Source organism: Coffea eugenioides, chromosome 1, assembly GCF_003713205.1.
Source record: "Coffea eugenioides isolate CCC68of chromosome 1, Ceug_1.0, whole genome shotgun sequence".
In the NCBI taxonomy this organism is placed as follows: domain Eukaryota; kingdom Viridiplantae; phylum Streptophyta; class Magnoliopsida; order Gentianales; family Rubiaceae; genus Coffea; species Coffea eugenioides.
The window spans coordinates 46,154,989-46,179,853 of record NC_040035.1 but is presented as its reverse complement, the minus strand read 5'-3'; the positions used below and the strand labels follow the sequence as shown (position 1 = coordinate 46,179,853).

Below are 24,865 nucleotides of genomic sequence, written 5' to 3'. Positions count from 1 at the left end.
CGTGATTGTAATTTGTAAAGCTCATTTGAAGGGGTGGTTATAGGGTTAGTTTGGGGATAAATATTTTTTAATTATAAAAATGTAACATTGTATTAAAATAACATACGAATAAGCATTTGTCTTTAATTAAAGAGTAAAAAAGATTTAAAATATAAATAACAAAGTATAAACGGTTTATGAAGTAGATAGTGAGAATGTTTTAAATTTTAAATTTTATTGGTGATAGGGTTGATTATAACCCACTATTTTTTATGTATTAAAATAAATACAAAAATCTATAACCCACTACTTGTTCCGTTCTTGAGATTTTTTTTAGGGTTAAATATAGTAAACCCCTTAACTTTACATATAGTTGCACTGTACCCCCTCAACTTTACATGTAGTTGCACATTTGTGATTCTTTTGAAACGTAATTGTAATTTACAAAGCTCATTTGTAGAGGTGGTTATAAGGTTAGTTTGGGGATAAATATTTCTTAATTATAAAAATGTAACATTGTATTAAAATAACATACGAATGAGCATTTGTTTTTAATTAAGGAGTAAAAAGGATTTAAAGTATAAATAATAAAGTATAAACGGTTTATGAAGTAGATAGTGTTAATGTTTTAAATTTTAAATTTGATTGGTGATAGGGTTGATTATATTCCACTACTTTTTATGTATTAAAATAAATACAAAAATCTAGAAAAAAGAATGAGAAGTTTAGAAGACATTGAGAGGGTTTCTGATAAAAACCCCTTCCTCAATACATATAGATACAGATGTCTCTAATTTTGTTTTCAACCCTTTTACTGATCGACTTAATTAACTTATCGAGTCAATTCCCCCACCCTCTCTCTCAGTTTCTTCTTTGTTTTTTGTTCTCTATTGATTTTGTAAATGTATTGATTTTATTTCTTTTGTGAGCAGTTATGGCAGAAATTATGTGCAGATACTTCAATGGAAATCAATCTTCTTGTGGAGAAATGGAAGTATATTCTTACCGGCTTAATTTTCCAGGTTGGTCCCTTCTGCCTCTCTTTTTTGTCATGTTTTGCTTTTTTTTTTTAAGGTGATTTGGTCTTTTACTTTCTTTCTTTTTTCTCCTTTTATTTTCTGGACTAGCGGATGGTTTTGATTGCATACATGATCAATGCTTTATTTGTAATAACCTGGAGAAGTAATTAACTTAAATCTTGGAAAGGCTTTAGTGCTATGCCTTGATTGATAAGGTATTGCTTGCTTATATAATTGCAGATGGTATAGGAACCTGATTGAGGGTTTTACTATTTTTAACATAAAACCAATTGACACAAAAAAAAAATAAAATTGAAGGGCTTAATACTGTTATTCAGCCTTTTGAAAACGGTAAAAAAAAAAGGAAAAACTCACAAAGCATAACTATCTATCATGGCTAATAGTATACTGATCACCATTCAAATTTCACAAGTGAACCCCAATTTTAAAACTCCTCAACCCAAAGCCCAAAATCGATGAGCGAATAAAATTCTGAAAGCGACCTCAACTTCACTATTTACATTTGAATCGAGCAGAAACTGGTAACAAATCTATTCGAAAATGGGTTATCCGCAGAAATCGGTAACATACTACTACTGGCACGACACAAACTTTGGATACACGTTGTTGTTGTCAAAGTTTCCATACAAGAAGCTTGCTCTTAAAAGGTATCTGGTCCTACTCATAATATTAAGTGTGTAACAATACTTTCTGTTATCTGCAGGAAAATATCTCAAAGTCATATATTGAGTTCTTTGCTCATTTGCAACAGATATATTAGCTCTTCCTCCGCTGATCATCTGACTATCAGGAGTCCACAGGAGACCAAGTTCATCTGGAAAGGTACCTTTGCCTCCGCAATCCAAACTTAAAAAACCTGATCCACGAGGCCACATTAGTCAGAATCATATAGTTTTGGCTTTCGTACTAAAAGTGGATTGGTGTGAAGAGTGTTCGCACCGTCAAGTAAGATTATCAAATCGAATGCTTAGTATTTGTAAATATTTCATTTTAACAACATTCAATCACATTCATTTGTAGAAATATATCATTCCCTTTTTTAATATAAATTTTTATTTTTTTTTCAGGATCCATCTTCCGAAAAAAAGACAGTTATTCAATGATATACACATTCTATAATATTTTAAACTATTGTTAAACAGACATTACATTTAAATTTTGTTGGTACAATTTTTTCACCTTTATTTGTTCATCATTTTATTTTTATTTTTTTCAATAATGTCAGCACCGTGGTAGCACGGGTATTCACGCTAATTTAATTTTACCGTAAAATGGACTTGGTGATACCTCGGATCCGGAACACACCTGTTGCTGTGGCAGTGGCTATATGATCGGGGTACAATTATTCAACACATCCTTTGTTTTATTTTTATTTTTTCTGAAAGTTACTTTTACCCAAGAAGAATATGACAGTTTCCATACGGATGAAAACGAACCAGTTATTCGGCCTGACTTAATTGACTTTTTTCCAATGTTGAATATTTTTGAAAAATGCGCTGTTGAGGAAAGGAAGAATTTTGGCCATCCGCAGCCGTAACGCAAGTGCTCGCTTTTATTTCTTCTTCGTTTTATTTTTTCTTCTCCTGCTTGGGTGTATGCGTGTGTGTGTTTTCTTCTCCTCCTTGTTTTCGTTCTAGTAGTATTTTCTGGGGCACATTCCTGAGATGCTCAAGTCAACATCACGGATCAGAAATCGACATTTGACGATTACATCTAGGGTGGACAGTTCATATGCCCCGGGCCACGTGGCAGAAGCAATGTACGGAGGCCGACTGTGTTCTGTGGGGACAGCAGAAAGACGTATCGGGTACAGGAGAATTTCGTGGATGAAATAATGTACCAATACATTTTGATATTTACAACAATTGCCCTCCTAAAAATTTGTTCATCGGCAAATGCCCAATACTTGAAGGTATCTCGAGAACACTCCAGCAGAGATGCGGATCCTAGCGAAAAGAAAGAGTGATTGCCCAATAGACATGGGAAAAAGACACAGAAAGGTAGATGTGATCGCTGTAACCCAAAAATGAGTGAAAATTTCAATCTAGTTAGTGAATTTTGTACGTGTCAAACCTAAATTGATCATTTTTTTTAGGGACTGAAAATACTTCTTTTAGTTTTGAGAGACTAAATTTTCATATTGCTAATACGTGAGGAACAATTTATGCAATTTTTCCTTAGATTAAATGCATAAAAAAAATCTATGTTCTTAAATGATATAAAAATCCTCAAAAACATGTGGGTTTGTTCGGATAGGGTATTATTTGAAATATTATTTGAAATAATTACTGTAGCACTTTTTGTGATGTGATGTATGTGAGATAAAAAGGTGATTAGAAATATAAAAAGGTGGGTTGGAAAATGTGTTTATGATGCAAGCAAAATATTATTTGGGATAAGTTGGTTATCCAAACAAACTATTCTCTAGCCTACAGAGCATCGCTTTGTCAAATTAATTACAAATAAATAACAATACACAGATCGTATATAAAGAGAAACATTAATGGGAAGAAGAAAATTTTAATTTGAGTATATAATAACTTTATTCTAAACACTATAACACCAATTGTTGCATGACTAGTAGATATGAGCTTTATTGGTTATGGTTAGGTATTATGATTACACTAACAAGTAAAGATGATTACCAATAGAAAGCACTCATATAATTTTTAAAATATTTCTTACCGTTTCTTCTTGTCATTCTTTCATACCTTCATATAAAATCAAATACTTCAACAGTACAATTTTAATGTATTTACATTTACGTTAATCTGAAATTGATAATTTTATTGAATAATTTAAACAATTATAAAATCTCTATTTCAATTGAAACTTAACTGACAATTAGTTGAATTGTCAAAGAAAAGAGAGAGAGAGAGAGAAAAAAAAATATTATTCAATCAACTCAATGACATATAGTTGTTCATATTATAGCAGGATATTTAATTGACCGTTTTAGTTATCAAATGTAAGTTAAAAGAAAATAAAATTTATTATGCAATTTAAGATTAATTAATTGCATGCCGCCAGAAATTGGTCCTAAATTGGACATAGTACATGTAATCATATAAATAATTAATTGATGATGAATTTTGTTCACTGTTGTTTTTGTTTATTTTTCTCGTGCACGTTCCTGAGATGCTCCCAAGTCAAAACGCAAAAGCACGGATTCTCACACTGGAAGGTCAGTGGGGGAAATGCATGCCCTCCCCAGCTTCGTTGCAAGAGTTCCGCCGACACGCCACTCCTGGCCTTTGAAAACGTGCTTCAACAATGAATTTTCCAGTTTACCAAATTATGAAGCCTTCATACTAATTAGCTCAGAATTACATGGATATACGCACACCCGGCCATTTCCGGTTTACCGAAAAAAGGACGCGGCTATACAACTTATTATTTACAAAAAGAAAAATAAATTACAGCCCACTAGAATGGTAAAAGTAAAAGAGTCCCCGTCCGTCCCGGACTTAATAGTCTTCCTATAGATGCTCTCTGAAGCATTTCTTTATTTCTATTTGTTACTATTTTTTTTTTTGACTCGTGGGAAAAGCCAAATGAGACAACTTCAAGCATCTCGTCAAGTATTCCGCCTCCTTTAGTCAGTTTCAGCATCTTTTTCCTTTCTCGTCGTCTGTCTTTTTTCAGATAAGACACAACTAGCAGTCAGGACTTAGGAACGTCAATCTGTGAGACCATTGGATACTTAAGTCCGTTCGACAACATGAGTTTTTTTTTTTAATATTTATCTAAAAGAAAAAAATAGTCAGTGGCGCTGGCCCGGCGGCTCTGGTGATAGTGGGGTGAGGTGGAGGAGGAAGAAGAAAAATAAAAAAGAAGGGATTTGCATGTTTTTGGGTATTGTAAGGTGTTTATAACAAAAATTTTGGAGAGTTTTTTTGGAGTTATTATAACTTAAAATTGTTAAAAAACTTGTTTGCTAAACAGGGATTGAGTTTAACTTTCAAACCCTCTATTTTATTTCCTTTGTAAGACTTGAAGCCTTTCCTTGAATTAAAAAAAAAAAAAAAATCCATTCACAGGACTATTACCGTCGTACATTCTTTTGCCTTAGTCGTTGAGTTGGTCCTAGCCCAATAACACGGTAGCCACTTTTAAGGTCCTATGATCAACCTGCGGAAAATTTGGAGCTCAACGAGCAATTGGCCCAGTGTTTCATATTCGTGAAAAAATTTGTTTTCTGGGGACTACAAAAATATGTTTGCAGCTCATCCGTTGCTTTTGGGTCCATTGTCCTCTGGACTGTACAAACGGGGGAGCTACGCAAAGGATTTTTTATTTTATTTTATTTTATATTGGACTACAAATATTAGTTGGCACCTGAAACGTTGCTGGTCCAACCCAGAAAACTTTGCTCCATGGCCCATGTGATAAATAACTAGGAGGAATTAAAACAACATCACGTGATTAGCGCTTGAGTTTGACTCAAATTACCCAGTCGAGTGACAAAAGGGACTCTCACCAGTAACAGCGACAAAAGAGGTGCATAGAAAATGGTCTCTCTTCGATTTCCATTCTCGTTTTCTCAGCCCCCTACCCCGAAGCCACCCAACGCATCCACCTCCTCTTCTTTCTCCACCAGTGCAACCACAGCAAGCTCCGTCGCCGCAGTCTGTGGTGCGGGAATCGCCGCCGGTTTAGCTCTCTCCCAAACTCCCGCTAATCCTCTATACGGCAACGCCTTCAGTTCCTTGTTATCCAATCTGTTGCTCAAAACAAGCCATTTCTCTCCGATGTGGGGTTCTCTTTCTCTCTCCTGTAGCTCCGCTTCGGTTGCTGAACCCAAGACGGGAATGTCATTCCCCTCAGTTCTCAAAGATTCCCAGCGACTTCTTGGAATTGGGTTGAGGAAAAAAGCCGTTTTGGGGTTGAAAAACATAGACGTTTACGCTTTTGGTAATTGCAATTTGATCTTCCACCTTATTTTGATTGATAATGTCAGTGCCATTTTCTCTCTCTTTTTGGCAGTTCGATTAATTCGATATTGACTCCCCATAAAATTCTCGCCTGATCCCCTACTACTAAATAAGTACAAATCTTGACTCCTTCCTAGCTGCTGTACTTTATGGAAACCAGTCAATCTTGATTTGTGTTGGGGGATATTTTTCCACTGGCTCTTTTACATGATTAAGTGAGTGAATCTCAATTAGCGCTGAAATGACTAACTGTGCTATCAAGTTGAATTCAGCTTGAGAATGATAAAGCTAAGCTGGAAATACAATTTTAGGCTCATTGCCCAAACTAAACTTGAGCTCATTTTCTATCTCGATTGAGCTCAGTAGCACTCCAAATTTAAAATGTGTTTCACACTTATTTTGCTTCTCTAAATAATGTATCTAAAATGGAGTGCATTGTGCGGAATCTTGGTTTTAGGCTAATGAAATGGACTATACACAATTTTCGGTTTTCTGAGTTACATCTCAACTTTTCCTTGGGATTAACCAGTGTGATTTCACCATGGCATTCTTTAGGGGTATATGCCGATGATGGTGACATAAAGAAAGTGCTTACTGAGAAATATGGAGCACTGTCCGCAGCTGAATTGAAAGAAAAGAAGGAATTGAGGGAGGATCTCATGGAAAGTGATGTAAGCATGACTATTAGACTCCAAATAGTCTATGGAAGATTAAGCATTCAATCTGTACGTAGTGCTTTCCAAGAATCTGTTGGGAACAGATTAAGGAAATTTGGAGGGCCCAATAATAAAGAACTTCTTGAAAGGTAATCCTATAGCTTCCGCTGCTAGCTGTAACCACATTTAAATTGCGTTTTGTTATCACCCATCAAGGGGTTTAACAGTTTTTTGAGATTTTCAGATGCTATTTTGTGGGTGAACGTGAATCAATATTATTTTGCATTGATCTTAGTGCTGTCTCCTAAATACAAGCTTTTATTATGACCCTGTGAATCATGGTTAAATTTTCATAGGTGCATAACTAGCCAAGTTGTGTATGTTGTTCTTTGGGATACTGCACGTGATTATGTTTCGAGTTGGTCAACATGTTTTTGCTGCTGCTTTAAACCAATCCCCTGCCATGAGAATCTTTATTTGGTTTCAGATATAAGTGCCTGCACTTAGATTTTCAACAACGATATTTCCTGTTTATGATACCATCATTTTGCTTGTAGAATTGACTGACTGTGACTATTCGAATTTGATTGGAAGATATTCATTTGTAGTAATTTTATCACAAAATGGATTTCAATCGCCTTTTATGTTTAGTATCAACTGTACATGATACATTTGCATCTGTAGACAATGATAACTTTTAAGTTCGGAGCAGGTTCACATCCCAGTTCAAAGATGAATATAAGATACCTCGAGGGTCTATCATAGATCTTTCAAGGGATCAAGGCTATGTTCTTCGCACAACAAGTAAGAGAGTTCTTTATTTCGCTGACTCTACTTGAAAAAAATTAATGAACAGAGGATTTGTTGAGCGTCTCTATCCTTGTAACTTATCAACTTAAAACTGCCCTTTCTTTTTTCTTTTGTAACCATAGTTTTTTCATGCATGTGAGATCTTCAAAACAACGAGTTTTGGGAACTTAAATGTCGGAGGTGAAGAAGTATTATTATTGTTTCTATATAGAGACGAGAAAGACCTTCTTGTTTGGAGTGAAAAGTATGTGACATTCTTGTTTGGAGTCAATAAATATGGTAATTTAAAGCGCTGTTTATATCACTGCAGTTGATGGACAGGAGGTGGGAAGCATTCAGAGCAAGCCACTATGTCGCTCAATCATTGATCTATATATTGGTGATGAACCTTTTGATCAGAAAGCTAAAGAAGATGTTCAAAAGAATTTGGCTCATGTTCTGCAGAAGTAGACGTGCACTGATGAAAAATCTGTCAAGGTGGATGAGGGAAGTCTCTACTTGGTTGTTCTTTCTTTCCGTGAAACTGGTTAACAAATGGGGCGCTCTGTAGAGTTCTTTTTCTTAACTTTATCCAAGCGCAATAGAGAATTGTTGAGAGCCCTTCTCGCGTGCATCTCTGCTAATCAGGTGGACTGCTTTTTCTTTCTAGAATTTCTTGGATTATTGGTCGAAAATTATTTAGATTCTTTTTTGAGTCTATCATATTGAGGTATACTCAAATGCCATCATAAACTGAAAACAATCCGACAACATTTACATCAATGTCTGGTAGAGAGGGAACAAAACGACTTCGAACTAAATGTGTGACAAAATTGAGGGTCAAATTACATATAGAGCGCAAGAACCCAACATACAAACTCGATCTTTGGCAGCTATACATGTAAAAATCCAGGCGAAAGAATACATAAAAGACTTCTAAACAGATGTATGGGGTAGACTGCAACGGACTTGGGGAAGGAAGGGATGGAGAGATAGAAATGGATTTTGACGTCAAACACAGCACCAAGCTAATCCAATATACCTATTCACAACCCCTTCTCAAACTGTCAGCAACTCCTGGAAAAATGTCAAAGGAAAAGCTTATTATGAGTATCCAGGGAATGAAAATGCAGCAGTAGAAGGAAAAAATATACATCTATCATGCAGCAATTCGGTAACCATAAATTGAATTTGGAGTAGCTTATAAGATGTATTTGCCATCCTAGAAGATTCTCTTCTTTCTTCATTCTGTTTAGTCTGCTTTCATGGTACGGACAGACAGACACTAAATCTCACACACTCTCTCCAAATGAAAACAGCATAATAACAGACGTGAAAGATCACCTTCTCCTTCTGTTTGTAGAGGGAATCAATCTTTTTCATATATTCATCTGTCACTTTCTGCACACAACCAACCAAGGGAAGAATCAAAGGCAGAAGCAGTTTTGCAATCCAGAGAACACGACGGGCACCGATTACACATGAGAAAATACGGCACTCAATATAAAACATCAGCTATGGTTTTGAGAAAAAGAGGACAAGAAAGAAAAACTAGAACGCGCCAAAGAATAGATATCCGCGTGTTTCCTGGACAGTTGCACTTTCTGATTGTACAATAGAATTAGTGCTTGTAATTATTGAGACAGAACACCAATATTAATTAATTACCTGCAGATCACTGGACAAGTCTTTCACATTGTCCTCGGACAGCTTTTTCTCCTGGAAGTAGACCAGGTGGTAACAACTGAGAATCCTAATTTAGTGTGAAGTAAAGTAATCTAAAGTACAGACCTTCTCAAGTTTTTCATAGGATTTGATGGCATCTCTTCGTACATTCCTCAATGCTACCTTAAGGTAACAAATAAAGAAAAGTAAAGCTTAGTTTTCCAACAAGAGTAATCAAAATGTAAAGAAATAACATATTATACGAATTTCTATAAACATAGTATTCATAGTGAAAAAAATAAAAATTAATCATTCAGTGATCTCTTAGGACACGCACAACCACAACAAATCAATAATTAGTCTACCCATGCAGCCTCAACCATGCTGTCAAGGTAATATTTGAATCATCTAAAGACTTTTGAGCATATGTACAAAACTACATGTTCTTTACAGTAAAAAATCGATAGACAGCCACAACTAACTCAAACATTAGAAGGCCAGAGAAGTGTATCTTCTGATGCAAATTGAGTTACAGGCTAAGCACCTCATTTGAAATCTCACATGCTCCAAAAGGGACCATGAAACGAATAACAGGTACACATAATAGTTGAGCAATGCCAACCCATCCAATAATGCCTAGAAATTTACCTTCCCTTCCTCAGCTTGTTTTGCCACAATTTTTGATAGTTCCTACGAAGATAAAGATGAAAGAGGAGGAAATGCAAGTTTAGATATTGAGGCTATTCAAATACAGGGAATAATTCAACTTGCCAGATATCACTATTTTCAATTTGTAGTAAAAGTTTAAGTTTTAGCATACGACATTAATTCCATGAAGTCCTCCTTTCAACATAAAAGCAGGTCATACCTTTCTCCTCTCTGATGTAAGTTGGGGTATTGCCAGCCTTATAACTTCTCCATCATTGTTTGGTGTCATACCAAGGTCAGAGTTGACAATTGCTTTTTCTATAGCCTTCAAGCTGAAACAATAGAAGTCAAATAGATTTCATGGATTAGATACAGATATCAAGAAACTTACTCATTATCTTCACACAACAGAAGCGAGTTTCACTTGATCTGCTATTTCAAGTATGGATTAATGAAAGCATACGCGGATTTGTCGTAGGGTTTCACCAAAAGTGAACTTGCATCAGGAGTACTAATTTGAGCTATGCTCTTCAAGTTGGTTGGTGCTCCATAGTACTCCACCTAGTGAGGAGAGGTTGGGAGAAATGGTAAGTACATAGATGTTAAATGCCAGTAGAAGTATCCAATACAAAACCTAACAATAAATCTTAATAGTTTTGATGACTAACTTTTGATTCAAAATGTCATAAAAATGGCTCGTTTGCTATGCTGGTCAAATTTTTTGCATCAGGCAAAGAATAATAAATTACGATCATAAGTATAGATATAAAGTTTATCCGCCTTAATCATGAAAATTGGAAACAATTCATGACAGTTCTCTTTTTAACCAAAGATATTCAGAATCAGGGGCATTAAGCCTTTAGTCCTGCAATCCATGGTTTACCTTCAATAGATCAACAAAAATTGCAGAATGCTGCAAATATCCCTGTTTTAGCATGTCTTCAGACCATAATCCTAGCCGAAACAAGTAAAGAAAAAGGGGGAAGGAGAGTGGAAGTGGACTTAACCAAAGAAAACCTGAGATCATAATCCTAGCAAATATCCCTGTTCATTCCTGGGAAATGGGATATAAGGTAGAATTTCCAATTTCGATATCTGAAATGCAAAAGCCATATTTGCCCATGAAAAAGTTGAGAAAGCTTTGTTGATCTGATGAAACCGAACATTAATTTTTGCATTCTACACATGCCTTAGGCTCAGCATGCCTAATTCTAGCCACATAAAATCACAAATTACAATTGAAATTGCCAGATACTCCCAACTTTGATGAGCTTTCCAAATCTTCAAGCCTTTTAAATCTAATTTTTAGTGCTTATGCAGTACCCAATACAAGAATACTAGAATTGCTTTTGATATTTAATCAATTGTAGATTTCTGCATCTATGCCTGGTATAGAATGAAGACAAAAGTAGCTCATACATTGGAATTCATACCTCAATTTTGTCCAGCATTGCCGGGTTTGATCTACCGGTCCTAATAGAATTAAAACTCGAGCGAACTGTGTCAACAGTCTTTTCCATTCTTTCTTTCTGAAAATGAAATCAAATATAGAAAGTTGACAATTTTGTGGGGGAATTGAGCATCCTGAAGTCTTGCATTACGCGCCTTTAGAAGTGGAGCAAAAATTAAAGTGGTCTATCCTTTTATTTTCTGAGGACTTTAGAACTTTCTGCAAAATTATTATACCAAAAAAAAAACCCAAAAAAGGCACTTACAACGTCTTCTTCAATGAAAGATTTCTCAGCTTCTATTTCTTCTATGGTTGCACACCTCAAAACTCGTCTGGAAAACACTCAAACCAGAGATAAAAGGAACAAAAAAAGATTAAATCCCTAAACAAAGAAAGAAAAGAAAGAAAGCTATAACTCTCAAAAATGAAGACAATCGACAACCCTACATTGTTGAGAGATCAAGCAGGCTTGAAAAAAAAAAGACCAACTGTGTAAAAACTATCCAACCCACAAAAGAAATAAATTTCGGGAATGAAGATAAGGAAACAAGCGAGGAAATCCCAAAAAATTCCACTTGCCTCTTCTGCAAGAGGTGTTTAACAACAGGGGGCTTTGCAGCAGAAGCTCTGAGCCTAACCTCAAGCTTGACATAGTTGGAAGCCGCGCCGCAAGACACATTTTTCGAACCTGAAAGATGAGAATCTGAAACATCACTTCAACGCAGTAAATAGTTAAAATTCTGCAAGCAATTTCTTGCAAAGAAATAAAAGGACGAGGGAGGTTTAAAGGTAAACCTTGGGGAGGTTGCAGGGAAAGAAGAATTTTGGGTTTCTGCTGATAAATGGACCCCATGGGGGTTGAAGGGGAGAAATTCATAGCCATTGCCGTCGAGAAAAGAATAATGGGGGGTTTTTTTTTATGATTTTTGCTGCTTATCAGAGTGCAGAAGAAAGAAAGACTCCATTCAAGTGTGCAGAAATATGACGTGAAGATAAGAAGACGGACGAAGCTGCAGCGGAAGATAGGCGTTCGGGAAACGAGACAAAACGGATTGAACAAAAGCGCGAGACGAATGCTACGCTTCTTCGATAAAAGCTTCGAATACGAGCGCGTCTTATGCAATCAACACTGTAACCCTGTTCGGTCAAAACAGTTTGGTTTCTTTTGGGGTTGGGTTGAGTTGGTTTAAGCCCTCTGGTTCTGGGGGCATTTGAAAAAAAAAAAAATAAAGCTCCCAGTCTTTTGAGAAGTTTCTGGTCCAGAAAATTTTGGGCTCGTGCTGATCAAGTCCATCTTAAGTCCAACAATAGATAGACGTTCCGAATTTCTAAGTAACATCCATGTGAATGTGGGTTTGCAAAGAATTGAGTTTTGGGCTCCGCCCTCGGCCCTTGATCCACATCTTTGAGAAGGTTAGAGCTCCTACCGGCTACCACTGTTTTACCGAAAATTTTTAATTCTTATCCTCTTGAATTCCTCCTTAATTTGTAAAAAGCTTTCGTCTAGTAACCGGAAAAAAAACATAGCGACGGATAGAACTTCTTCCTTTCCAGCACCAACAACCCAAAAAAAAAAGAAAGGGATTGGGCTTTAGACAGATAGTAATATCTATAATAATCTATTAAGCATATAATATGAACAAGACTTTCAATTCATCACTCTTCTGAACTAAACACTGTACAATAATATGACTCCCTATTTATAGACTCTGACTTGATAAACAAGTCTTAAATCACAAGAAATTTTCTAATAAGATACTAATTCCTAAATAATAAAACTAACATAGCTTGATTCCAATAGAATTACTAAAATCCTAACTTGACTAAAACTTACTAAATAACAATATAGAAATTTTCTAATTTTGAGTCTTGATTTAATATGCGAACAGTAATTCGTATTGTGGACTGATGATCCTTGTAAAAGCACAAGAAACAAATTAACATGATGGTTGTTATGATTAAGACAGAAAGAGATTGATTAGGTAGGGATTAATGGAATCGTGTTGGACAGGCATCAAGTGATCATCATGCATGATGCGTTGCTGTGAGTGCTCCAAACGCTGTGGGGATCCCGTAAGATAAGAAAGTCCATTGGAGACTGCGAGACGGAGGGTTTTATATATACATACCATCACCAACACAGCCCTCTACCCAGATGTTTTTTTTTATTTTTTTTTATTTTGCATTAGTGCATTGAATTGAAGCTTTAGTTAATTTGCCTTCAACAACCAACGCCATTAGTAGTTACCCAAACCCATATATAAAAACAAAATTGATTGGCTTGGTTTGAAGTTGTCATAATAATAATAATCATGGATTTTGGGAGAGAAGCAGTCGTGCTTGTCCTCACTGCTATAACAATGGCTGTTTTGGGGGCGGCTTCCACTGTTCACACGGTTGGTGATATTGGCGGTTGGAACTCAGACCGTGACGTGGATTATTACGATTGGGCTGCTAGCAGGGAATTTCATATTGGCGACATTATCCGTACGTAAGCTCAATTATCAGTTGATGGTAATCATGTTGGGTTCTATTTCCGGTTTATTTTAGATTGATGCTGATGATAAGTAGTCGTCGATGCCGTCAGTGATTGAACAGTTCTTGATAAATTGCCTGTGTAGATTTCAAGTACGATCCAGGGTTTCATAATGTGGTGGAAGTGAGGCGGGCGGACTACCACGCATGCGATGCAGCAAATCCCATAGCCACCTACTCGTCGCCGTCGGGGAATGACTACATCAAGATCGAGAGACACGGCCACTACTTCTTCATCTGCGGCTGCGTTGATCACTGCGCACTCACTAACCAGAAAGTTGATATCAGAGTCCCTAAAGACCTCGACGTGATTAACTAAGCTCCTCCCTCTGATTTACACTCCTGCTGCTTAGTTAATACTACGTACAACAGTTGCCAATAAACAAATGGGATTAGGGCTAGGCTATTTGATTATGAATCTATTGTGGTTGATTTGATCATTACACATCTTAATCTCTTTCATTTCCTGCTGTACTTGGATCATCTTCGAATCAGCTGTTCAATGTGGGCCTTTTTTAAACGCTGGACCTCATACCCATTTTCTGGGGTTAGAATGATGATATTCTTTTGAGAATATTTTGACATTCATTTTGTACGAAATATTTGAATAATAAAAAATGAATCAAAATTTATTGTGATTAATCAAATGGCAAAAAATTTGCTTAACTTCTTATGAAATTTTATGTATAATGTACACAAGTGACGAAATATATATATATATATATTATGAACGGCATGCAGACATTGGATATATTCCAAAAAAAACAATTTTTAAATTAATTTTATTAAGGTATAATGGAGAGAAACATTTTGTAAGCTTCATCTTATAGCCAAAGACTGTTGTATAGACTAGTGGCAGTTGTAGTGAAAAACATTTTGTCTTTTTAGTGAAAATTAGTAGTATTACTTTTATATATCACTATTAATTACTTCTCTCATCTTTGCTATGACCCGAGGCTGAAGCCTAATTGCTTCTCTGATCGTGCCAACGGTTAACGAGTGAAACCTTTCCTAAATGATTTTGCCGCTCATAAATTTCGATAGAAATTTTTAACCTACATGCAAAATTCATGCAATAACTGTTTTACTGGCTAAATATTTAGCCGACCCCTCGGGCTAGGTTCTCAAAAAAAAATAAAAAAAAGTTACCCGAGTTTGCTATAAATCTTAAAAAATAATTTGACGCTAGGCAAAATTTCCTAATCGATCGTTTAACCTGAGTTCCTTCCTCCACAAGAATTTGACGCTAGGCACCAGCTACGTACATTCGAGGAAACCTGTCGAGAGATTTCAAATCTCGATCGATCATGCCCTGAATGAATTTATGGCAAGAGAATCATTGATTTAAAGATTTGCGGGTATATATGACGGGGATACACTGAACTGGAAATCTTCAATCAAATCTTTTTTATTTCCATTCTTGAGCCGTTTAGCTTTCTCATATATATGACAGACGACATCTTAAATTAAACCTCCTCTATCGCTAATACATCCACACATACACTCTGCAGTGGTTTAGGTGATTAGCCATGGTTTTCGCCAAGAAAACCCTTTTTCTTTCCTTCTTGTTGATGGTAAGTAGTAGTGTTTGTCAGAAGTCGAAGGCTCATGTGTACACGGTTGGTGATGCTGCTGGCTGGACGAATATTGGCCGCGTTGACTACAAAACTTGGGCCGCTACAAAGATTTTCCATGTTGGGGACATCATCTGTAAGCCATTCGTTTTTAATCAGTATTCGTCGTCATTCCTTGTTCTTGTCGTCGCTGTCTATTTGGGTGGTAGTTTCATCAAGTTAATGGACTTCGGTGTTACTTCATTGCTGTCTTCTTCCTTATCTTTTTTCCCTGGTCTTGAGAATTAAAATAACAGTAGAGCCAAATCTCTCAGTATGATCTACTGCTAGATAGAGAGTATGAGAACTAGCTTGATTCAGTTAATCAACGTTTCTTGAATACTTCAACAACTATTTTAGGGTGTCCTCAGAAACAGAATCCTATTAAAGAATCAGAATACATTATAGAAATCCTACCTGGCCCGTTGCAGATTGGAGATCCGAGTTCAGTCGTTCGAAGATAATTGCTCCAAGCAATTGTCAGCGAATATTGGATATTTGTCTGATCGATGGTTAAAGAATATTCAGATTTGATTACCAAACTTCTTCGTGATATAGTATCAAGGTTTTGATCTTTGTCACAAGATATTTCTGCCTTAGGAATTAATTATGACATGCGATAAAGCTTTTTTTTCTTTTTTCTTTTTTGTTAATGAAAAACAATAAAGCTTTTAGTCTATAGTCTGTCTGTTGGAAACTTCACTAAATAGAGAGATGCATGGTCGCAGGTGTGCATCACGAAACGCCATGTGTGTGTGTATATGTGTATGTATAGTTTAGGGTTGGAACAAAGTTACAGATTTAAGCATTGGAATATTCATTTTTCCCAAGATCCAATAGAGAGGAATTAATTTTCAATTGGATGAAACTGTTGACCCGACTACATTCACATATTTACCGCTCATCCATAGGGTAGCATACAATACAATTCTTATTGCATTTACGTGATTGATGTAATGAGCTTTCAAAAGAACGTAAGTTGAAGTTCCAAATGATGATAGATAGTAGTATTAATTAATTTGTTTTTGTTTTGCAGTGTTTGAATACAACAAACAGTTTCACAACGTGGTACGAGTGACTCACAAGAATTTCAACTCATGTAATTCCACCGATGCTTATGCAACCTGGGTCTCCGGCAATGATTCATTCCTCATTCAGAGGCCCGGCCACTATTACTTCATCTGCAGCCTTACGGGTCACTGTCAATCTGGACAGAAAGTTGATATTAGGGTCCCCGGAGCTGGAGCTCACTCACCCTCTCCCGCCCCGGCACCTATCCCCACTCCTTCCGTCCCACCCCCGCCCTCAACATTCCATCCTCCACCGCCGCCCTCGACATTGCCGCCTCCGCCACCCTCAGTGTTGCCTTCTCCGCCCTCGACTTCGCCTGGAAGCGCTTCTCCTGCTCCGGCTCCCAGTAGCGCTTCGGCCTTTTATTCACCCAGGGGGCTGCAGATGAAGGCTCATTTCTGGTTGTCTACTCTGGTACTGGCGGCAGTGCTTAATGGATTCGTTGGTTAGAAGACAAATTGCACCTTTAAAATCCCTCGCTTTTTATTAGAATTGGTGTCGTGGTTCTTTATTCATCTAGTACAACTTAGTGTGGCAATTCTCCTAAAGCATTTCCTCCAACAAAGTTCCGAAGTTTTCCCTTTGCAATTTAAGCGAGCTCTTAAACATATCATACGTATCATGATTCGAATCACTAGCGACAAAGAGACGGCTACTTTTTAACTTTTTTGGCTAATATAATCATAAAAATATCGCAGCGCTATAATATGTAAAGAGGAAACTACACGTATTTAAGAGTTTTTTCTAAAACCAAAAAATAGTTTTTTTTTCCCCTCCTATTTTGGTGTTTCTTGGGTTTCTGCAAATGGAGGCTTTTGCTTGATGGACTCTTCAGGTCATGTCCCCTGTTTTCAGGGCTTCAAAACAATGGGTTGAGTGTTGGCCCATGATCTGTTACTCACAGATGCGTGTGTAGACCGGGTTAAGTTCTAAGGACGAAACATCAGTCCTCAGCATCAACACCTTGGGCTTGCGCAATACACAGCTGGCCCAAATTTAGATTGGGGAGGATCGACCGTACCCCGCCCATACTCATGCATTTGGAATGCAGAATTTGTATGAATTTATTAAATAATTTATGTTAAATCTAAAATCTAAATATAAAAACCCCAAAATCATTGTTGTCTAAAGAGAGAAATATAATGAAATTTGTGCTTGGCAAAGAGCAAGTAGTAATGTGAGGTAATTGATAGAGTTTTTTTTTTTTTTTTCCTCTTACGATTACGAACTGGATGTATGCTGCATGATTTCTATTATCATGTTAAAAGAAATGGTACTAACAATAATGCAAAATAATCTTTTAAAAGGCCGGTTGGTTGGTGCTGATGTTGAAAGTTTGTCATGGGATCCACATGCTGAGCACTCGTTCGTTCGCGGCCTGTGCTTCTATCAATTCCTGTTTGACTCAATCCAAATTGTCTACATTGATTGAAGCACAACAACGTCAAGTCACTTCTGGGAATTGTCCCGCACATCCCTGTGAGACCGTGTCTTACTTCTCTGTTTTTGTCTTCATATTCAGGTCTGTCTTGACAATGGAATGGTTTCTGGTTTTGATATTCGCGCTTCTAGTTCAAAGCTCTCTTTTGATCCAAAGGCAAGCTTCGCCCTATAACATTATATTTGCAGTTATGGGAGACACGATCCGATGCTGCAGTCTCCAAGAAATATGGAAAGTACAAGAAGCAGAATAGATCAGCCCGATCGTGAGAGTTAAAGAGGATTGTGGATTTGACATTTAAGGCACAAAAAAGTTGCGGCAGATAGGTGCTGGCTGATTACGGCAGCTCTATTTCATGATCCAATTTGAATACCAGGAGGAACGATGAGCAGAAGTCAGCACGCATGCAGACGGGTAAACAAGAGATTTTTCTGGATCGTTCATCCGACACTTCAAAACCATAACCGCGCGTTGAGCTGTTAACAAAGCTTGGGCTGTCATTGGCTTAAAGATGGGAAACGGTTGGAGGAAATTTTGAGGCATCATTCTGTCTCATATTATGTGTTTTAGATTTGGAGAAGTCAGGAATTAAATGTTGTACTTCTTGTTTCGGATTCCTTGCATGTAGATGATGGATGCAATTTTGAATGATGGATATGTTACATTCATGTAGGGGGAATATCAGTTGTGGGTGCGCTAAGAACCCTTTAACTGTCAAATAACGTATACTCCTAACATATTATGAAAGTTTCATGCAGGAATTGGCAGCTGAGCGCGGAGGAACACAAAAATGGGTATGATTGAAGCAGTGTAAAATTGTGATCATCCGACCTAATTGGCCTGTTTGCTCGCATCACATTTCATGAAAAATATCCCAAGTCGATCCCTTTTGGTACCATAACGATACTTTGATTGTTTCTGTAGTGTAGTGTTAGCTTGCGTAAAGGGAAGAATAAGAAAAGGGAAAACTCCTTTGTACTTAGGTCGTGTCTTTGTTGCTTGTGGACGTTCTTCTACCGCTTTGAGAGTTTAGAGCAGAGATGAAAAAGATATGCCGCGGTGCAAGTTAATTTCTAAATTTCTATGATAGCCCCCGACTTATTTCATAAACTTTATTCGATTACGAGTTAGGTAATGTATGTATAATAAGTGTCTAGCAAGAATAGGCAGATAAATTCTCCATGTGTATTGAAGTTATAATAATAAAAAAAAAATCCCGAAATTGACATGCAAGCAAAAGTGAGTTCAAAATTTGATTTTCTGGTATAACATTAGAATTAATATTTCCTATACTGACAGTGTATAGCATTGGATTAATGACAACTATGCAAAATTTGAATTTGAAATTCAACTTTTTTGTACACATGTCATGAATCCAACGATGATACTTAATTAATTATGTATACATTGCCAATGTATATAAGATTTACTCGTAGTATTATTGATTCTTCTTTCTTCTTAAATCTTTGTTTCATTTTTTTTCCTTTTTATGGAGGTAACCATTTGAAATTACACATGGAAATACCGGAATGAAGGAAATTACTGGCTCGATTTTTGGAGACATGATTTTAAAAAATTAAAACTGTGTTTTCCAACAAATAAAAATTTTTTAATCTCAGAAACATATTTACAAAATTTAAAAAATGATGGAAAAAATTTCGATCTAAACGGGCTGTGTTCTTGAAGAATACATTAGTGCTTTGTTAGTGGTTGACACGCCATCCGTGATTGAGCAAACGTAGGATAAGTCGAGCATTTGTTTGAGGAACGATTTTTATTTTTATTTTTGGTTTTACAAAATAAAAAGATTACTAGGAGGCAGACAGACACAGGCCGACACCCTAGAAACAAATAAGGAAGCTGGCAAAAATTAAAAAAGAAGTAAAGTACAAGAAAAAGACATAGAGTTATAGACAGTAATATTCACGAGAAACCAAGGTTGAATCCGGCCAAAAAGCCGTGGTCGCCGGATTCCTAGAATCCGATGAGCAACGAGCGCCGTCGCACGTGCACCAATTGCGCTCTCCAACTTGCTTACTTACGGGAATTGTTAAAAAATAATAATAAAGAAAAATGAGCACAGAAAATCAAACAAAGTCAACTGCGAAGAAGTTAATGCGATAGAGTAAATCATAGTACCATATGAATTATGAAATGTAGGGAGATTCCAAGTCTAAACACTGAGCAACAACGCATCCTGATTTTCAAAAAAAAAAAAAAAAAAGCACTCTGGTATACCTCTACCGGTTACAGAAAGGTAAAAGATAAGAATAGCAGGACGCAGTAACTTCCCCTCCCGGGTAGAATAACCAACCATGCAGGTAGCAACGGTCTGTCTATGAGCCTTTAGGGTCATGAAACTGGAGTGAGTTTTACTTTAGAAAGTAATCGGGTGGACAGTGAAAAAATTTCAGCTGAATTCAACTACAATTGAGCCTACTGAAGTTTCTAATTCTTTTCAAGTTAAATAGTTCCTGCCGGTACAGTTGAGTTTTATATCTTTTTTTTTTGTTAGTCTAATAGCAAATTCCAGTCCTTACAAAGGAGACGGAGGAAAAGGGTGGATTTGAAAATCTAATTAGGGAAACTACTAAGGTTATGTTTGAATTGCAATTTTCTGGAGTTTTTGTAGAAAATATATTATAGCAATCTGATATATATGAAGTAAAAGAGTGATTAAAAAATAAATTCACGAAAAATATAAATGATTTTTTAACAAAAAATCCCTTTTCTGCCATCTAAGTAAGATATTAGAAACTTGAATTTTACACTTAATATAGGAGTAAAAATCATCAAGACTGGGGATGATGGATCATTCAGAGCATAATTTTCAGTTTTCAATTTTCATAGCAGCGAGTAAATAAAAAAATGCTATACCATCCGCTGCTGGACTGGACTAGTAGTCAGCAGCCACACGCACTCGCACCCGCTGAGAATTTAGTGCCTTCCCACCATTTTTACTTAGTCGCACAAAAAGGAAATATGTTTCGCTACGTAAATAGTAGCAGCAGAGTATGGAGAGCAGACTGGCAGTAGCAGTAGCCAGTAGCACGACAGAAAGGTTCATGAAAAAAAACAAAAAAAGTACTTGTGATATTAGTTGTAGTCCGGAGACTATAGCTAGGAGTAGCAAATATTAACCGCAGCATTCCCCGGCCCTTGCCAGTTTCCCCACGCTATTTACTACTTTCCAGTCTCCAGTCCCAATCCCAATAGTTCTTCTCCCTCCTCCTCCTCCTCCTCCTCTGTCCTGGCTTGTCAGGAGATTTTTTTTAAAAAAAAAAGGAAAGAAAGAAAAAACCAGACCAGAGTATGTAATGCACCCTGGGCACCATTAAATGAAACATTTCAGGGTCAGTAGCATTGCGTGATCTTTCGTTCTTTCACGGATTTCTCCTTCTCCTTTGCTGTCTCTCTCTCTTTCTGTTTCCCTGCCACAACTCCCCAGTCCGCATGCACTTCCTCCTCCTCCGCATGACTCCTCACTCAAATATCTAACCCTACTCTACTCTTAGTCTACTACTATTCTACTTCACTCCCACCCACCACCACAAACTCCTGCCAGTCTAAGTCTACTCCATTTTCTCCAACTTTCTCTACGCTACTTGTGATTAGTAAGTAGTTCAAACTGCGAAGAGAAACGACCAATGGAAGGAGGGTTGGAGCTGAGTAAAGTGACGCTGGAAATCTTCTCCAAGCTCGAGCAGCAGTGGTTGCATCACTGCCAACCCCACAAGAAGACTCGCATTCTCTGTATCGACGGCGGCGGTGTCGGCTCCCCCACCGCCATCTTCGCCGCTCATTCCTTGATCCTTCTCGAAGACCAGATCCGTGCCAAATCCGCTGACTCCCAATCTCGCATTGCCGATTTCTTCGATCTTATCGCCGGCACTGGCATTGGAGCTCTCTACGCCGCAATGCTCGCTGCCGACGACGGTTATGGACGTCCTTTGTTCACCGCCAGGGACGCCGTCACCTTCGTCGCCCAAAACCAGTCCCGCCTCTTCAAAGTCAAGGCCACCCTCGGAGTCTTCCACCGCCGACAGAGGTTCTCTGGCAGGAGCATGGATATGGTGTTGAAGGAGGCGTTCCGGAGGGAGGACGGCAAGGTCCTGACCTTGAAGGACACGTGCAAGCCTCTCCTGGTTCCCTGTTTTGACCTGAACAGCTCCGCGCCATTCGTTTTCTCCCGCGCCGGCGCTTCCGAGTCCCCCAGTTACGACTTCGAGTTGTGGAAGGTCTGTCGTGCCACGTCAGCCACCCCCTCCCTCTTCAAGCCTTTCCATCTGCAATCAGTCGATGGCAAAACCTCTTGCTTGGCGGTGGACGGCGGTCTCGTCATGAACAATCCCGCTGCCGCCGCCGTCACTCACGTCCTGCATAACAAACGTGATTTCCCCTCCGTCACCGGCGTCGATGACCTGCTGGTGCTTTCCCTGGGCAATGGTCCGTCAAGCTTGAAACTCCGCGCTAACGGTGATTGCTCAACGTCATCAGTCGTCAGCATTGTTCTTGATGGCGTCTCCGAAACGGTAGACCAAATGCTTGGAAACGCCTTTTGCTGGAACCGTAACGATTACGTCAGAATCCAGGTACGGTTTCCACTAATTATCTTAACATGTTAATTATACATCACTAAAACCCCCCCCCCCCCTTTCTTTCTCCACAAAAAAAAAAAAAAAACCGGAAAACCGAATGTGATCGGGGAGTTAACTAGTCAGTTATTGACAGTTAGTAAAATTTGCAGGCGAACGGTTGCGTGAGTGGAGGAGTGGGGGAGAAAGAGGAGGATGTGATGGAAGAGAGAGGCGTGGAATCATTACCGTTTGGCGGGAAACGGTTGCTGACGGAGACTAACGGACAGAGGATAGCGGGGTTTGTTCAACGGCTTGTTGCATCGGGGAGGACTAGTCTGCCGCCGAGTCCGTGCAAGGAAACTGCCGTTAGTCCTCTGGCTAACGGCCGTTAGATTTAATTTTTTTTTTTTGCCCTTTTGGTGCTTTAAACTTTTTGGGGTTAAAGTAGAATATCTTGTTTTGGTGTAGCTTTTTGATTGGACTAGCAGCAGTAACATAATTAACTCTTCTAGTTTTGTTTCCTTGTCAACATTACATGAACTGGCTGTTTTATGGAGATTAACGCCTCTAGGAAATGCAATTAACAAGTTCCGAGTATTTTAGCTATTGCTATTGTTTGGACGTATTAGTAGTAGTGGTGCTGTAGTTAGTAGCTAAATAAAAAAGTCCAGCAATTCTCTCGGTTGCCCTTAGCCTTTTGTATACTCCAATCCATATGGTAAAAACCCATTCCTTCGCTGCAGATTTGATCCTTGCTGAATTGGGAGTGGTACGGATTGTTTACGGCTTACGATGTCATATCACTCCCTTCTCGTAACAAATCGAACAGACAATGAGTATTGTTAAAATTTTTTAGTATTGTCAAGTGATGGGTGAGAAGAACTTACCATCCAAACTTTTCAATGGCATCCCCTGTGCCTCTTCTTTTTGATCTTATCAGAAGACAAATCTGTCATGATATCTCATTCCAATCTACATTACACCAGACCATGGGCATGGTTACCTATTGATTGCAGTTGTAAAGTATGGTACTTGTATCATTTGACATGATTTAGAAAATGTCTAAGAAAGCGCCGCATTGGGAGTGCCAAAAGAATTCTGTACACTTATTTAAGAATCATGAGCTGTGAAGATGAGGCGGAGGATAAATCGCACTGGCTACTGTTTTTTTTTTTTTGGCATTGATTTCTGGTGTCGTCGCGTTACACTTGCACAAAAGGCAGAGAAATGTACCAGTCACCATAATTCTTCACGAAATGGATAAGGGCCGGAGGGAAAAAGGTCGGTGCAAAAAGTACCATTGCTCTAGTCCTGAATGGGGGAACTCCACGTAACACCTTCCCCGGCAAACCTCCTTAACAGCATTGACGTGCACTGGCACGAATTACGAAACTTGTTGTGTTTGGATTGCATTTTTCGTCATTTTTTATGAAAAAATACTGTAGCTATTTGATGTATGTGAGGGAAAAAGGTGATAGAAAAATGTGATCACGAAATACGACAATATTTTCCGACGGAAACAAGTAATCCAAACAAAGCCTAGCGTTGAGATAATACGCTGCAGCCTAATTATCTATATCCAATTGTAATCGACAGTTTTTTTTTTTGTTTGTAATTACGTTATTTCAGTTTTTGCTGTGGCCAATTGTACGGCATTCCTTGTTTGTGAATTTGAATTTGCTTCCAGCCTTCATCTGCCTTTGGTTGGTAAGTTCGGTGGGGTGAGGGGAACCGGTACCACTTAGTACTTGGCTGCTTTGCAGCTGGAGCCTCACTGACCCTACTCCTACCCTCTCCAACAACGAAAAACAGTCAATTCTTTTCCCTCTTTCTTCTCATTTATGCTCCCAGCTGATTAATTTGCACAATATGATTCTAGAGAGAGAGAGAGAAGTAATTTATTGTGCGTTCGGTGGAAAGAATATGGAGTGATGGGATTTTTTTTTTTTTTTTCCGATGCTAAGTAGACGTTTCACAACGCTGAGTAAGACAAGAATTACGGTTAAGACAAAATATTTGGCGAGAGGTGTAAGTTTGGAACTAGCTAGCTTAGCTCAGCCAACCTGGCTGATGTGGACTCGCCGGCTAGGATTATTAACCAAGTAGCTCGCCATTGTTATCGTAGCATTAATTACTGGCCCTCCGCGGAATTTGTGCAGTGGGGACCTTCAGCTCCACATATAGAAAATTTTGGAATTTCATTTACTACCAGTAATTTTGTTTTGGATTTTAGGGTAGTGATCTGAATTGATAGCGCAATTAATGCTGCAATGCATTAAACAACATGCTTTTGCCATTTCCAAGCTGACCTATTGCTCAATATATAGGACCGCCTTAATTGCCGGGCAAAAATCACAACCAAAACTCCCGTAGAAGCTAACAAAATTGTCTTTCACGTTGAGCATTGTGCAGTTACGTGACATATAACCACGACACTGAAGCCCGTTTGCATCGCTATATTCTGACA

At 38.0% G+C, this 24,865-nt stretch overlaps 4 protein-coding genes across 5 annotated transcripts; 3 read left to right on the top strand and 1 right to left on the bottom strand.

Moving 5' to 3' along the window:
* Positions 1-5,490: 5,490 nt before the first annotated feature.
* LOC113760937 (fatty-acid-binding protein 1) lies at positions 5,491-8,042 on the top strand. The gene is made up of 4 exons (XM_027303695.1): positions 5,491-5,933; positions 6,509-6,758; positions 7,322-7,413; positions 7,730-8,042. The coding sequence occupies exons 1-4, from the start codon at positions 5,531-5,533 to the stop codon at positions 7,867-7,869; spliced, it is 885 nt and encodes a 294-aa protein (XP_027159496.1). The 5' UTR covers positions 5,491-5,530; the 3' UTR covers positions 7,870-8,042.
* A 105-nt stretch (positions 8,043-8,147) lies between these two features.
* Positions 8,148-12,186, bottom strand: LOC113760945 (ribosome-recycling factor, chloroplastic). 2 transcript variants are annotated; one of them, XM_027303707.1, is made up of 11 exons: positions 11,957-12,186; positions 11,741-11,864; positions 11,427-11,493; positions 11,145-11,240; positions 10,175-10,272; positions 9,932-10,043; positions 9,712-9,753; positions 9,190-9,246; positions 9,067-9,117; positions 8,743-8,799; positions 8,148-8,475 (listed from the first exon to the last, which is right to left on the bottom strand). In XM_027303707.1, exons 1-11 carry the CDS (start codon positions 12,042-12,044, stop codon positions 8,458-8,460), a joined length of 810 nt encoding a protein of 269 aa, XP_027159508.1. In that variant the 5' UTR covers positions 12,045-12,186; the 3' UTR covers positions 8,148-8,457. The 2 variants fall into 2 exon arrangements, with proteins under 2 accessions (XP_027159508.1, XP_027159517.1); XM_027303716.1 differs by having other exon boundaries at positions 8,189-8,475; positions 11,741-11,849; positions 11,957-12,184.
* A 1,287-nt stretch (positions 12,187-13,473) lies between these two features.
* Positions 13,474-14,015, top strand: LOC113773707 (mavicyanin-like). Its single transcript, XM_027318333.1, has 2 exons — positions 13,474-13,648; positions 13,783-14,015. The coding sequence occupies exons 1-2, from the start codon at positions 13,474-13,476 to the stop codon at positions 14,013-14,015; spliced, it is 408 nt and encodes a 135-aa protein (XP_027174134.1).
* Positions 14,016-21,120: 7,105 nt separating this feature from the next.
* LOC113780232 (probable inactive patatin-like protein 9) lies at positions 21,121-23,004 on the top strand. The gene is made up of 2 exons (XM_027326047.1): positions 21,121-22,413; positions 22,569-23,004. Exons 1-2 carry the CDS (start codon positions 21,469-21,471, stop codon positions 22,788-22,790), a joined length of 1,167 nt encoding a protein of 388 aa, XP_027181848.1. The 5' UTR covers positions 21,121-21,468; the 3' UTR covers positions 22,791-23,004.
* The last annotated feature ends 1,861 nt before the right edge of the window (positions 23,005-24,865 follow it).

Bases quoted from the DNA above. Each gene is read 5' to 3' on its own strand.
- LOC113760937 (XM_027303695.1), top strand. From the start codon at position 5,531: ATGGTCTCTCTTCGATTTCCATTCTCGTTTTCTCAGCCCCCTACCCCG. The intron at 5,934-6,508 runs GTAATTGCAATT...GGCATTCTTTAG, and splicing joins CATAGACGTTTACGCTTTTG to GGGTATATGCCGATGATGGT. The intron at 6,759-7,321 runs GTAATCCTATAG...AGTTCGGAGCAG, and splicing joins AATAAAGAACTTCTTGAAAG to GTTCACATCCCAGTTCAAAG.
- LOC113780232 (XM_027326047.1), top strand. From the start codon at position 21,469: ATGGAAGGAGGGTTGGAGCTGAGTAAAGTGACGCTGGAAATCTTCTCC. The intron at 22,414-22,568 runs GTACGGTTTCCA...TAAAATTTGCAG, and splicing joins ACGATTACGTCAGAATCCAG to GCGAACGGTTGCGTGAGTGG.
- LOC113773707 (XM_027318333.1), top strand. From the start codon at position 13,474: ATGGATTTTGGGAGAGAAGCAGTCGTGCTTGTCCTCACTGCTATAACA. The intron at 13,649-13,782 runs GTACGTAAGCTC...TTGCCTGTGTAG, and splicing joins TCATATTGGCGACATTATCC to ATTTCAAGTACGATCCAGGG.
- LOC113760945 (XM_027303707.1), bottom strand. From the start codon at position 12,044: ATGGCTATGAATTTCTCCCCTTCAACCCCCATGGGGTCCATTTATCAG. The intron at 11,494-11,740 runs GCAAGTGGAATT...AGTGTTTTCCAG, and splicing joins AAACACCTCTTGCAGAAGAG to ACGAGTTTTGAGGTGTGCAA. The intron at 10,044-10,174 runs GTATGCTTTCAT...CTATTGTTTCAG, and splicing joins AAACCCTACGACAAATCCGC to CTTGAAGGCTATAGAAAAAG.